The 14,466-nt window shown below is 36.3% G+C and overlaps 1 protein-coding gene across 1 annotated transcript; it reads right to left on the bottom strand.

The window, feature by feature from the left end:
- Nucleotides 1-741: 741 nt before the first annotated feature.
- Nucleotides 742-12,336, bottom strand: LOC146160746 (gamma-aminobutyric acid receptor subunit pi-like). Its single transcript, XM_083385004.1, has 12 exons — nucleotides 12,260-12,336; nucleotides 10,932-11,050; nucleotides 9,126-9,193; nucleotides 8,737-8,820; nucleotides 8,399-8,560; nucleotides 8,158-8,227; nucleotides 7,620-7,772; nucleotides 6,768-7,001; nucleotides 2,080-2,197; nucleotides 1,562-1,661; nucleotides 1,290-1,335; nucleotides 742-1,106 (listed from the first exon to the last, which is right to left on the bottom strand). Exons 1-12 carry the CDS (start codon nucleotides 12,334-12,336, stop codon nucleotides 742-744), a joined length of 1,596 nt encoding a protein of 531 aa, XP_083241130.1.
- Between the last annotated feature and the right edge of the window lie 2,130 nt (nucleotides 12,337-14,466).

Raw genomic sequence — 14,466 nt, forward strand, 5'->3', positions numbered from 1 at the left:
TAGGGGTGTCGTTTTCACAGTATAATACATTCACTCACAATATATGGTTGGAAAAATTTCTCCATATGCTATTCCACCTTAACAATTTCTAGTTGGCGACTATATCAGCTTTGAAATTTGGTACTGCGCATGCGCATGTCGGACTCAGGACTCGGATAGTTTTACATGGTCTTACTCGAGTCCCGAGCCCGACTCCAGCAAAACCAACCGACTTCTTGAGTCCCGAGTCGGACTCCGCAGCCCAGTTCAGCATTGACCCAATGCTTGATCGGAAAATACCGTTGAAAACCAGTAACTACGATGAAAGCATTCAAGTGGGCTGAACTTTTTTACTAACTTAAAGAAAGTAAAATGTAACGTAAAAGGTAAATATGCAGGGGCTGTATTCTTCCCATTATCCAAAAACTAGACCGGGTATATCTGAAGTGTCAGTAAATGTTCGGACCCAGTCGTCGGAGAAGCAGTTTCCATTTGAGGAGCTGGTGCCGCCAATTGTAGGAAGGGCCATAGTTGAACTGCGCACCGGCAGAAAGTTAACATTTTTAACTTCCCGGGTGTAAGTATTAATGTCAATTTAAATGTCAATGCAGTTTTAGTGTTTACTGCTCTCCAAAAAATCGGGTGTTACCCAGGAAAATATGTAGTGTTTAGTGAAGAGCATAGAGACAGTAAATTATGAATGACTTAAATATCCAAACTCCGAAAATGGAAGCAACTCTAGGCGTACGGGCTTATAGGCGCTTACGCAATGTGCCCGTAATTTGCAATGGGAATGTCCTCCATAGTGAGGTACACCCACCAGTAGATGGCGTTGAAGCACGCGAAAGCTGCAGGGAAGAGTATGCGCGAGTACTGGTCGATCTTTTCCATCTTTGTGGCGCGATGGTTTAGGCCCGCGATCTTGTTGAGAACACGAAGCGATTCGCAGTGTCCGCAGTCTTCCGTTCGTTTTCGCTCGCCGAAATGATACTGGCTGGACGCTCCTGACTCTTCGTCCCTGATAGTTCTTATTCCCCCAGGCCGCCAGTTACAAGATGAACTCGACTTCTGTTTGGTCTCGTTGAGGACGGATGCCATCGAAATGCGCCGCAACAAACTTTCCGCCACTGTTAAAGAAGGTAATTTCGAAGGTCTCGGTTTTGCCAGAGTAAATGATAACCTCTACTTTCTCATATTTCTAGGACGTAGGCGATATGCCAGAATTAAGTTTGTTGATAAGAATGTATACAACATTTGAGGTATGCGACCTGAATTAAACTCTAACAATACAATAGTTTTATCACACTTACCTCCGTGAGATCTTTCCTTTTCGCTGTTAAATTGAATTTTCGGAATCTAAAAAAAATAAACAAGTTGCTAAGTATGATAAAATGGGAATTCAATCGCTTTCCCACTATCTGCATTGTCTACATTGTAAAAAACAACTAAAATTGCTAGTTGTAGATAAAAAAGTATACAAGATTTTTCCGGAAACTTTATTGAAAATAAATGATATTTTATATATGATATATAGTTGATAAAGACCCACAATTTTATCTGACATGAATTTGTGTAGGCATACGTTTTCTCTGCGATGAAAAGTGTAGATATTTTCTCTTCGGTCGTGTTCTGCAATTTCTGACTCTTTCTTCTGATGTGATGGGGAACATGACGCTACACAGCTGCAGTTTAACAACATTTAAAATCTTTATCTTTACTTTTATTTTTATAAATTTTGAACTAAAAATTGTTACAAACGTGACTGCTTTACATCAAATAACAGGTTCAAATCAGGAAGTCTTAAGTTATGTGTAGCCAGAATGTTGTTTTCTTTGTTTAGAGTTTAATGGGGATCAATCTAATAAACTTTTGATAAATTGCACAACTTAAAAGGAGAGTAGACACATAAGAGATACGTTTCAGGATTATTTTTTTTCGTTCAAGTTTTATTGGTTTTAGGTATTATTCTCCCATCATAAAAAAATAAATTTACAGATTCGAGAGATGGAAGTCAATTTATAGCGATTTAATATCCGACGATTTGTTCGGTGTGTTTGGGCCACTAGCAAAATGCCCTGCTTATTTTTTTTGACAACTTACGTCTTTGACAGTTGCGAAGCCATTCTCCCGTAGACGCGGCTCAAGAAATGAGCTCCTGCGTATTCCATAAGCGCGGCGAACACGAATCCGTAGCACACGCAAACGTAAAAGTCAACCGCTGCAAGTGGAGAAAATCAATCATCGATTCAGTTTTCGTCTATTTTCTCGTCGTGTTTATCGATTTCCGGGTTTTGCGTGAAATGCAGCTGACCTAATCCTCTTAAGGCGCTAAGAAACTAAAAACTAAATTTTTGCACGAGAAAACTATGTACTTTGCACGATTATTAAATTTAAACCGATGTTTTTTTATCAGTTGGAATTCCATATATTGCGCTGTTTTTTTAATAAACGTTTGGTGGCTTTGCAATAACAAGTTTTTTCCTATTTCTTATAGTTGGAAAAATTGTAAGTTTTAAATATCGCTGTTTAACGTTGTAATTTCTCTCTTAAAACAATTGCACTCTGTCTCGTTTGTTACGTATGTAAATTAGGCTATAGCCATGACCTGACGTCCTTTATTTTTATCTTAATTTGAGTGGCGTATGCCCTGTGACCTGTGTTCGCGATGTTATTGTTTCTGAAATAATGATAAAAGATCGATGAAGCGGCATCCAGTAATATTCATATGCAATTATGCATTGTTCCCTTTTATACAACTATTGCTTTGCGTCTTGCCACAACAAAGGTTCTTGTTAAAAAACAATGCAGTCAATAGGATCGCCACAACGAACTAATTACTATTATAGCCTACCCTTAGGGAAGATCCATAATGGGGATGGTTTTCAAAGGGGGTTCGCGTGGGTTCATCTGTTTGATTACTGGTAAATCCAAGTGCGGTATTTCAAATTATTTCTGATGGTAATAACAAATTGCACGACCGCAAGCCCAAATGGATTTATAAATTATTTTTTAGATAGCCTATGTCAGTAGTAGTTTAGGCTATTACGCATTTAAAAGAAAAAACCCTAAGAAAAAAACTATATTTAAAAATCCTATATTTGCTATTGCAAACACACCGAAAAACGTGTCAGCCTCTTTATCTTTGTATGAGAGGTATAGTTAAAAACACGGAAAGTTTAAAACAATAAAAAAAATTTCATTGAATTGTGGCTTATGCAGTAAGGTTTGGTTTGAAAAGTTGATCACCAAAGCTTACAAAGCAAGATATTCACTCTTCTGAGATTTGTGGGATACAAGCAAAGATACTGAAGTTTTTTGTTATACGCTGCAGTAGCCTACATGCTATTGAAACTTGGAAACACTGTACGGAGCAGTTAGTACGCCAAACAACGACCAGGACCCAGCAAGTGTAGGACTAAGTGCATTTTTATGTTGTATTTTATATTTATACATTTATTTTTTAATATTTGTCAGGAATCACAATATCGACGCGGCTCTGAATGGTTTAGTAAACCTGCAGGTGAGCGGCCGAATGGATAACCTTAAGCCCTTTTTTCTTTATATTACTTGTGAAATTTTGACATATGTCAATCCAGGACATAGCCAGAAATCAATAGAAATCGTCCAATGGATTAAAGTTAGGTATGCCACAATTTAACACGCCGTCCAACTTAAGTATATGACGAGTAAATGTGATTTTCTTTCTTGAGAATTCATTCATTCCTCACGAGGATTTATATTGCGCTAATTAATATAAAGTATTTATTACTGAACTAAGCCTTTTCTACAAGGGTGAAATGTCAATTAAGCCCTTCATGACTTTGCCTGCATTATTAATCAGCGAATGGAAATTGATTCCGTATGCGTTTCAATCAAAATTTCATGTGACATGTTTACTTCAGAGCCCATTGAAACGAATTAAATGGCAGAATGTTATAAACTTTTCCCTTGTTAATTATTTAATTGAAAGCCAGTTGGTGCGCTAGTGCTAAATTTATTTGACTTTATATGTCCGGGCTACCACACTAATTGCTTTAATAGATTTCTAGCAGTCGTAACGTTAAATCCAGGTAACAACCGGATTGCTCACTGGCGCGAATCTATAGGATTTTGGTTTGGTGGAGGATTAATTTTTTTTTAGAAAACTGAAGGCGCTTCTTGTAAATACTTATGCTACAGCTTTCATGTTTTGTGCCGTGGATTTTTCAACATGCAGTGTCGGCAACATAATGGGATTCATGCAACTATAAAGTATTTATAATACCGGTATGACCTTTTTAACGCAAGTAAGACTTTTTAACTCAAACCAAGAATTTTAACAAGATAGACGCACTGTTTTTTGTGCTATACTACAACTTTTTACAGGATTTCTCTGCAACAATAAATCTTTTGGCGAATTAAACTCACAATCTTTTTTAATGCATATTTTTACGCTTCGCTCGAACGCCTTGCCTTCGTTTTTTAGAATATAAATAGACTCTTTTGAATTGCGTAAAATTCTGGATTACTCACTTAAACGTAACACTCACTATATGAAAGATTTATCATACGTATCATACTGTATAACATACTGTAAAAAATATCATGTTTTGACAACAAACTTTTGGGTTGAACTTTATTGCGGTAAAACCCTTTTTTGTTTTGGCCGGACACTGGGAAAAAGTTGCCCAGTAATTGATGCAACTTGCACGCTTTTGATGTAACTGCAAGCATTCTCCTGAAATTTATTCATTCAGTAATGATTGAACGTACTTTATGCGTGCAAGTCAACTAAAAAAATGGTGGACCTCATGTTTAATAATTTCGTTACAGGGCCTGAACTCACAAATTTACGGCCAAAAGAGAAAGAAAAAAAATCAGCCTTTAATATGGTAAAGTATGAAAACACACAGTAGGTTAGTCAGAGCTTAATATCCCTGTTCACAAACGACAGAATAAAATAAAAAATCGGCTGAATAAGACCAAACATGTCGCAATAAGTCCTAAATTAATCGAAATGAAACCTAACTGAACGCAATAACGCCTAAAACTCTAGGTAGAGGATATGGGACGATTTGGGGACACCTGGCTGACATTGGCTGTTTTGCTGTCGACGTTTAAACGCCGCTGTTTTTGCACAGGATTTTTTGCCCCTGTTTGGGGCTAGCAGCGTGTAATTGTGAGGTTGAATTAGGGTTAATAAATTAAGGGAATTAGTGATAGTTATGGGTAGGGTTTGGGGCTACATAAAGGGTTGTATAGGCCTTTATTTAGGTCTTATTCCGATGGGTTTAGGTCTTTATTCGATTTAGTCGTTATTACGACTATTATAGGTATTAGTCCTATTCACGCCCTATTTTTAACTGCCTTTGATCCGAGGTTGATGTTGCTTTAATTTCGGTCCTAAGGCTATTTCAAGTTTATATGTAAAAAAATTGCAAGCAATTGAAGACAAATATCGGTATACCAGAAAAATTTAGCGCTAGCTACGCTCACCAGGTGCACCGCCTCGTTTTCAAATGTCTCTAGATGCGCCCTCTAGTAAAAAAGGTTAAGAAACACTGGTCTAAGCTCTACGGCGCCACGTTTACGCAACTGTGGCTGATCCATGTACTGTACACGAACACGAACGTGGTGTAATAATCGCACTGAACATGTATCTTAAAGTTTTTTGTGATTAACGATCGATGCTTCTGGAAATCACCATGTGTTGTCAAGTGTAATCGCAAATATGACATACGACATACCCGATGTAAATTATGACATACTGCTTTGAGAAAAGTGGTACTCAAACTGCTTTCTTGCGACGCTTTCGTTTGCTGGACAGGAATTTAAAAGTTTTTTTGGCCAATTGTGTTTTGAAAATACAATAGAATGAAATCACATGCTGTATTTCGTGAAAACATAGCTAGAATTCAAAATTACCCATAATCACGAAAACAAGCTCTATTGTAGGACATCCTATGTGTTTTGCCGACTACTAATTGTACTGTTAACTTGTTTATATGGCTGCAGGGTTGGCTTTATCATTTATCGATACATCTGACGGCTCAGGCCCGTGTTTGTATTGCGCCGAAGTCAATCAGAATGTAATTGGTTAGCACTGTAATGACAATTGTGTTAAAATCTTGACAAACTTCACACAACCGTGCTTCATAAGGTTCAAGCAGAGAATACCCGATGAAGCACCGTTGTGCGAATGCTTGTCAAGATTTCAATACAATTTGTCGTTAAACAAATATTGATAGCACAAAAATTTATAGAATGTGGTTATTAAATAATTAATGAATTGTTTTATTCCCTTAATGATGTAAATAAATTCACAGCAACGAAGGCGTCGCACCGGGCACTTTTAGAACCTCTGTTAGAGTTAAAAATTGACTTCGAAGAGTTAAAAGAGTTTGAAGATTTGTTGGAATAGATAGAAGAAGGGTCGAAAGAAAAGTGGGAGGAAGAGTGGGAGGCAGATTTGGAGAAAAATTTGGAATAAGACTTGGAAGAAGACCTGGAAGAAGAAGTATCAGAGAAGGTTAGAGAAGAAGAGCTAGCGGTGAAGAGTCAGAGGAGATGAGTTAAAGGCGAAGAGTTAAAGATGAACAGTGAGAGAACAATTTTCTGGCACATTGTGTATAAAGCCTTGACCAGTTTAATTTAACGGTTATAACTCGTGTTCGTTTTTTTTCGAGAAATAAAACCAATAAAATTAACGCTTTTTTTCAGTTGGCTCACTTGAAACACAAAACGCATTAATAATAGAGTATAAGCACTAGAAACGTTTTATAGAAGAAATGACAATTTGTGTATATTACCTTTAACGTACGACGTGGACCGTGGACCGCTGTTGTAAACTCCTATCATAAGGGTTGTCATAGCGAGAACGGTGGTAGCCCCAAGTCCAACACGAGAAGGCACCGATTCCATATTAATCCAGAATGAGATCCAAGAAAGAATAACGAGGAGTACAGAGGGAAGATAAGTTTGCATGAGGAAGAAGAGCATGTTCCTCTTCAAATAAAATTGCAGGACAATCTGTGAATGGTTACCTACAAAGAAAATCATGTAGGCTAGAACAACATATTAATTACACTTGTGGTAGTACAGAACAAAAAACTTATTACTTTATCATAAGTTATACTTTCAACACAAAGTGATTTGACAAAGATAAACCACTAAACTAAGTGTCATTTTAATTTTAATGTACAATATACAATTATAAAGTTGTTCATCCGACAAATACTTTATTAAATGTACCAACATTTGTGGGCTATACGATCACGTTAATACAATGAGCATTAATCACGGCGCATATCTTACACCTGCTTATCATTTTTGGTGCACTAGCGGCCTATAGAAAGCTGCAGCCTTCTTATCGCATTTATCTTGTTCATTTGCCTTGTTTCGTAAGCCATGTTTCATTGTGTTTTTAATTGTTTAACTGCTATGTATCGTTTTCGCTAAGTCGCAAGTTTATTGCCCTGATGAAGATTTCTTGAATCATCGAAACGTTGGTATATATAATACAAATATTTGTCGGATGAACAATTTTATATTTGATACAATGCCTTGCAACAACAGTGTAATCGTAAAATATACAATTAGCTTCAAACACAGTGCCAATTGGTATATCCAAATCGTAATTTTACACCAGAAGTTTTCCTTACCCAGTATGTTGTTATGGGTTGCATGATATATTTGACACTTTGTAAGGTTGAATTGCGAAAGGACGACATACTCCATTCCCGTGACAGAACCGTCTGGTCCGCATTTCTCCGCCCTACTCCATTTGTATGATAGATCCTTGTCCGAGAAAGACCCTTTTCGGAAACAATTTACATTGATGATATAGGAGTTCAAAATGACGTTGTGCGTCCACCATATAACTCCATACCGATCCCATTTGAGAACCACTGGTATAAACACTATACATATAGGCTACCTAATGTCATAGACACCTACAATATCTGAAATACGTATAAACATCTTACCTTTAATATAAACACCTTACCTTAAAGTATTCCTTACCCAAAAAAACTTTAGATCTTTCGAAAATAATATTTGTGGCAGTTTGCTTAATAATCATGTTTTGTAACTATTTGCTATAACTACGTACATACTACTTTATAATCTATTATGGTATATAATATCCTATTGATAAATGAAGTGTTTTGTGTACGTATTTTCCGTCATTCCTATACTTACAGCTTTCCAGCGTAAGTCTACAGACTTGTTTGTCCATTGGATATTTGTGAAGGTTCATTGGACACGACACCTGAAAAGAAATAATACTTACATCTTCTTGAAAAGACATCAATTATAATACAGAAGTATAATAACAAAATATAGTTCGACAAACACGTGAACAAGAATTTGAAAATTATTTAGTAATTTTTTTTAATATATCGACGCATAGTTGTGCAGGCGCAACAAAATCGATACGCACCCGACTTGTTATGCGCAGAACGTAGAGCACGGTGCCGTTTGGGTAAAGTCGAATAAGACCGTTCCTGGTCGTGACGTCATGTATGAAAGACGTGTGTGAGTTTACGATGTAGGTGTCTGGCACCCAGATTCGGCTTCCCAACGACCCGTCCATCGTGAGTGTCTGTAAAGTAGTTGCGAACTCTTTGTGTCAATATAAAAATAAAAATCTCAAGTTTCTTGTTTGTTTAGCCCTTGAAATTAAAGACCCCTTTTATCTTGACTGTTGGCTGGTCACAATAAATTTAAAAATGTTAATTGTAGTTGGACAGTAAGGGGCAAACTATATGTCTATGCTACCTGTTTGTATCCGCGCACACTTTTTGTCCCGTCCAGTCTTGAATCTCTCCAAATCTGTTGCAGGTTAAAGGTAATTGTGTACTCCTGTAAAGATATAATTTAGTCCCGTGTATGATGAAATGACTAACCGACCGCTTCTACACGGTTGAGCTTCTACACAAATTTCACGAAGTAATAACTGCTTTAAAACGATTTAATCGTTTTTATTAGTATTTCAGCAGCTTCAAATGTTTCCGGTGTTGCGCTGTCCTTGTGTTATTCTTTATGTTATTTTGTTTTTCAATGTTTGCAAAGATCCACAAAAATAAATTGAATCTGAATCTGAATCTGAATCTGTTGCGATGTTAGTACAAATTTTGGCTGGTGACTTACCCAGGAAATAAACTTACCATATCGTTGTCGGAGATGCGATCCAAACTGGTGACGGCCAGGAATATATTCACATCGACTGGTTTGCCTGGGCAAAGCACGGTATTAATTTACTTTTCCAAAGAAAAATCGCCACTCAGGTTTACAGAAGCCAAATCGCACACGGAAATGTATGAATGTATATTCAGAAGGTTTTACAAACTGGATTACTCTCTCCCTTAAGCCCATTTTTTAATTTTAATAGAAGCCTCGGATTTAATTTTACGTAGTTTTAAAGCCCAACACCCTCTGTGTGTACGTCGCATGTAAACATTATAATAAGATCCTATGTCGTATAAATTTGCGTACATTGGTAATAAACATTTAATCGCAAACTTGCAAAGCAATTCGGTGGCATATCGCGTATCGAATAAACCAAACTCGTCTGGCATCCATAATTCATTTGATTGTAACGTGCTCAGACAGCCATGTTGACCAATGACAGCGCACTGCGTTTTTTTCACTGTATTATGCCTATTATTTCTAGCTTATACCCCTTATTGTTTTTGGTTAAACAAAGCTCCAGTAACGCCAAACTGCGGGTGGAATTAATTCATTTGCACCCACAGTTTTCCAGTAATGCAACCCAATATGATCAGGGCGGATCCAGGGGTCACGTGGCTATGTCCTCCCAAAAAAACGTATTTTGTGGCCTATTTTAACTACGTAAATGCAAAACACGGAATCTGGATTATGTTTCCGTTATGTCCCCCTTTTCACAAAATTCGTTTTAGCCTAAAGGCGTCGTGCTTTTATCGCACCATCGAAATGAAAGTTCTGGCAACTTAAACTATCTTAAGGCGTTTTTTCGCATTGCGCAAATCGATGACATCTTTGTAATATGGACTTTGTATTAAAAGTCACCTCCTTTTTCCAAAAACTTTAACATAATAAACGAACTGGGTATAGTGTTAAGACTAAGATCACTTCTTTTTGACGTCACGTTTTGACTTAACTTTTGTCCTGTTATCTCTGAAAAAATTGTCATGACTCCCCTAAACAAAATTCTAGATCCGCGCTTGGATATGAAGTATTATCAATATAACCTATTGCAAGCAGATTTTAATTATCTGAAACAAATAAACCTGTCTGATCATTTGTTTCGAAGGTTGTCTGTTAATTAAAAAAGGCGACGAGGCACGATGTGAATTGCTAATGTATTCAACGACTGGTGTGACTTTGCCAATTATTCCCGTGCGAGCAAATGTTATTTCAGCCGATCACAGGGGAAATGTGCTGTTTCGTAAGGTCGCCGAATGCCTCACGGTGTGGTTCGGGTAATTAACTCGACTCGCTCCTGGAATCCGGGGTAATTGGTTACCCATCTTGTGAGTCAAAATCATCTATTATCAAACCACAATTTACAAACGTGAATCTGATACGAATTTAAAAGTAATCGCCTATTTTACAAAAAAATTTTTAAAACCTTAAGTGTATTGTGACTTACATTCACAATATAATTTATAGAATGTAATCCAACAAATAAATTGACTTAACGCATTTAGTTTAAGTCTTAAATACAAGCGAATTGTTTTCGCCTTTAACACACACGAATAATTGCTTACAGAGAAATTTATTCAATGAAACATATGTGCACACATATGCGTGTTAACAACTGAAATCTAGCCCTTCTAAAGCTGCTTTTTGACTAACGATTACGGCTTACATATCATTAGTGCACTGAAAGCCATTGCAAACTCACCGAATCTCTCGATCAATGAGAAATGTATGTAAGGATTAACTGCTTGGCTTAGACAAAATTAATAAAATGTTGTCTGACAAGTTACCGAGGTTTATATCGGGACGGATGTACTTGTGATAGTGATCGGGGTCGAGCAAAGTTTCCACCACCACTCCGTATCGCATCTCCGCCTTGGGGTTTCTCCAGTAGCTCGATTGGGGGCCCCTGTCGTTAAAAACCTGTCAATCTACACGCAGTGTTGTAATAACTTAAGTCAATGACCTGACTAAAGTACACTTAGGTCACTGTTTTCAAATGACTTGACTTAACTTAAGTCATTTGGGCAAAATGAAATATTTTTTTTAGAAAATTGAGCTATTTGTCCATTGCTTGCTATATGTTGCGTTTTTCTTATTTTTTAGTTCGGTTAATGTTCATATTCGTACGAGTTTAAAAATTCTAAAGTTAAACGTTTTATTTTTATGACAAGAACGTGACTTGAACTTGACATGCTGTAATTATGACTTGACTGGGACTTGACTTGGTCAACTAATGACTTGGACTGGGACTTGACTTGTTATTTATTCAAAAAGACTTGACTTGGACTTAAGTTGTTCTACAAATGACAATTCTGGGACTTAAGTCCTTTTGAGTTGTTTACAACACTGTCTTTACGTACTCAAAACTACCACGATCAGAAAACCGGAAACGAGTAGCCGTTCACCCCCAAATTATTCTTTACACCTATCGGTCTTAATTGAAGTCATTCATTTTAAAAAATGATAAAAGGAACATATTTCACCATAAGCGCAACTACGGTCTCTAAATTCGAATAAAAACGTTGATTCCAAAGGGACTTTAGTATAGTCGTCTAAATTTTGATTATCTACTCAGAAACGTCCCGCTTTTTTGCGAAAAACCGTTCAATTTGAGAAAAACCCATTTTTACCCTTTAATTTACGGGCAAAGCTTTGACCTTTATTATTTAAATAACATTCATTATTTTGCTGTTTCCTAATTTGGTTGGTCCTGATTAATCGCTTAATATATCCCAACTGCGATTCATTTTCTCTTGTTCAGTTTATTCAAGGGCATAAAAATTAGGAATCATTATTTTTTTATTTTACATAAATCATAGGTTGGTTAACAAATTACACCAAAACACAGCTGGACTAAGATGTTTTATATGCTATAGTTGCAACTATTTTCTTAACGATATTTTATTTAGTTGGAGTTTCGGCGTTGATAGGATTTGGAACTAATTAGAAAATTTTAGGCTGTTTAATGAGCACGATTATTAAAATATATAACCTTCCAAAGTTCAATCAAAGGATGTGTTATAGCAGGGACCGGAAGGCCCTATTTCACTGTGTGTAAAATTAAACTGGCAACGAAACACATTACCGGTATAGTAATTATTTTAGAACAAAATACCTGGATGCAGATGTTGCCCTTAAACCCAGAAGCAACCAGATAATTCTTGTGGCATAAAATGAGACTGCCGGCGCCATGACGAACGCTAATGAATAGCGCTGCAGTTGTTTTGTCGACACGTATACTTGCAAAAAAACCTAGACAAAAGTATATTGCGATATGCATGTAGCCCCTTTCTGCATTTTATAAACACTATATCTAGTAATTTAGTACTCGTTTTTTATTTTTAAAAACATTTTAAACAACTTTTCCGACATGTCCTGACTAAAGCAATATCGAGTCTTGAAAACACTTGTCACACACAGAGATCTTCTGTTGTTTAATTAAATTGTCTGGACTTTCTTATTGCGCCAATGTTTTACCGCTCTGTAGAAAAGTAGTATTGCGTATATAGTTTTAACCTAATTTGCTTTATACAGCTTCGATAAAAATTTAATGAACAAATTTTAACCCAGCTATGTAGCGCTGTCATTACTCTCTATATCTTCTCCATCTGTTGCATGCTGTTGGTTTCAACTTTCAAGTAGTAAAATATGAACTGAAACTCACCGCTTCTTATACCCGTGGGATTAATGAGGTTACTGTTGGCCGACATGAAATCGATGAGTATTTTTTATCGATCCAATTAAATTGATTGTGACTCAAATTTCCAATAAACTTTTAAACTAGGCTAATTTAACCCAACTTATGCGAAAAGTTGGTTGGTAAAAAAAAGAAGAAAGGATCAAACTGATTTTTTATTTATGCCGGTCTTCAGGATATTGTTTAAAAATTGACATCCAGGTAAGGCTGCTAGGTTTCTAGGGGTATACTTTAACAATTTAAAAGTGCCCTAAACCTTATGGAATATACAGAACCACTTTCCATTCAATACCTCGATTTTGCTTAAACTATTACTTTTTAATATATAAATCTATGTCACAAAACATCCATTGGTTTTAACAAAACATTTGACGTAAATAGTGGAGTATGTACAGTACTTCTTTTTAAGTAAAATGTCGAGGTGGGCCAAATAATGACAAAGTAAAGAAATACACTATTGATAGATAACATTTAATGCTGTTAAGCCATGCGAACTAAGCGCAACTAGTTTCGTGTTTACATAACAAAAGGGAAATATAAAAATGACTTTTATCCAGGTTATATTTGGCAAACATTTCTTGTTGCGATGGCAATTGTTTAGAACAGTGTTTCTTAACCTATGGGTCTCGACTCAAAATTAGGCCGTTTGGATTGTTTGGGACGTCGACTATACAATACTATAAAATTTTGGAAAAATGTGAAAGCAATACAAAGGCTTGTGAAGAGTTCATGTTAAGAAGACATGGTCGCCTAAGCTTTGCTGTTATATTTACGATTAGTATTTGGATAATCGATAAAAAGTTAAGAGACAGACACTTGTTTGGAAAATCATTGTATTGCACAACAACTACGATATATTCCTCAGCCTATGAATGATACTATGGAATGTATAGCGTTTTGTTATGACTTGTATAATCCAGCAAAGCGCCAAAAAATTATAAAATGTCCTGCTACCCAATGTCTCTATTGACTTTATCCACATAAAAGTCAAAGTAAGACATGCCGTAAAATATAAAGTTTATGAATTTTGGCTTTGACAGAAGTCTTATCGGTCACGAAACTCACAACGTGGTACAACGGCGCTTTCATCACAAAAAGGGGGTAAAATATATTGCAATAGATTACCGAGCTAGTATTTTTTAGATTCTTTATAAGTTTGGGTTTAGTGCAGGTTAGCAGGTAAAAATGATACCAGCCTTAGTTCGTCAATCAAAAAATACACGAAAGTCAAAAAGGGGAGCTTGAAGGGTTTACAAGGCGGTTCGTGAAGGACTCTTTGCTTTATCAAGTTTTGCTTACTCGAATGTCTCTTTTTAACGTTTATTGTTACTTGTTTTGTTACAAAACGTTTATTGTTACTCAAAAGATTTTACGACCTAAAATTGACTGCGGGTGAAAAAAAGAACCGCGGAATGCGTGACGTTGATAACTTGCAAGTAATATAGCTTTCAACAAACTGTAGGTTTAAACACCTCGCTCAATCGGTAATAGCTTTATGTTTATCTCACCAGGAGACTAAAAAGTAGGCCTGAAGAAATGAGCTTTTCTTTAGTTATTTCGAAAGCAAGCCAGGCTTTAAATATTTTCTAATGGGTGCAGGTATACATCTATACTACGTTCCAGTA

This window comes from Ascidiella aspersa, chromosome 3, assembly GCF_963924565.1.
Source record: "Ascidiella aspersa chromosome 3, kaAscAspe10.2, whole genome shotgun sequence".
NCBI lineage: Eukaryota > Metazoa > Chordata > Ascidiacea > Phlebobranchia > Ascidiidae > Ascidiella > Ascidiella aspersa.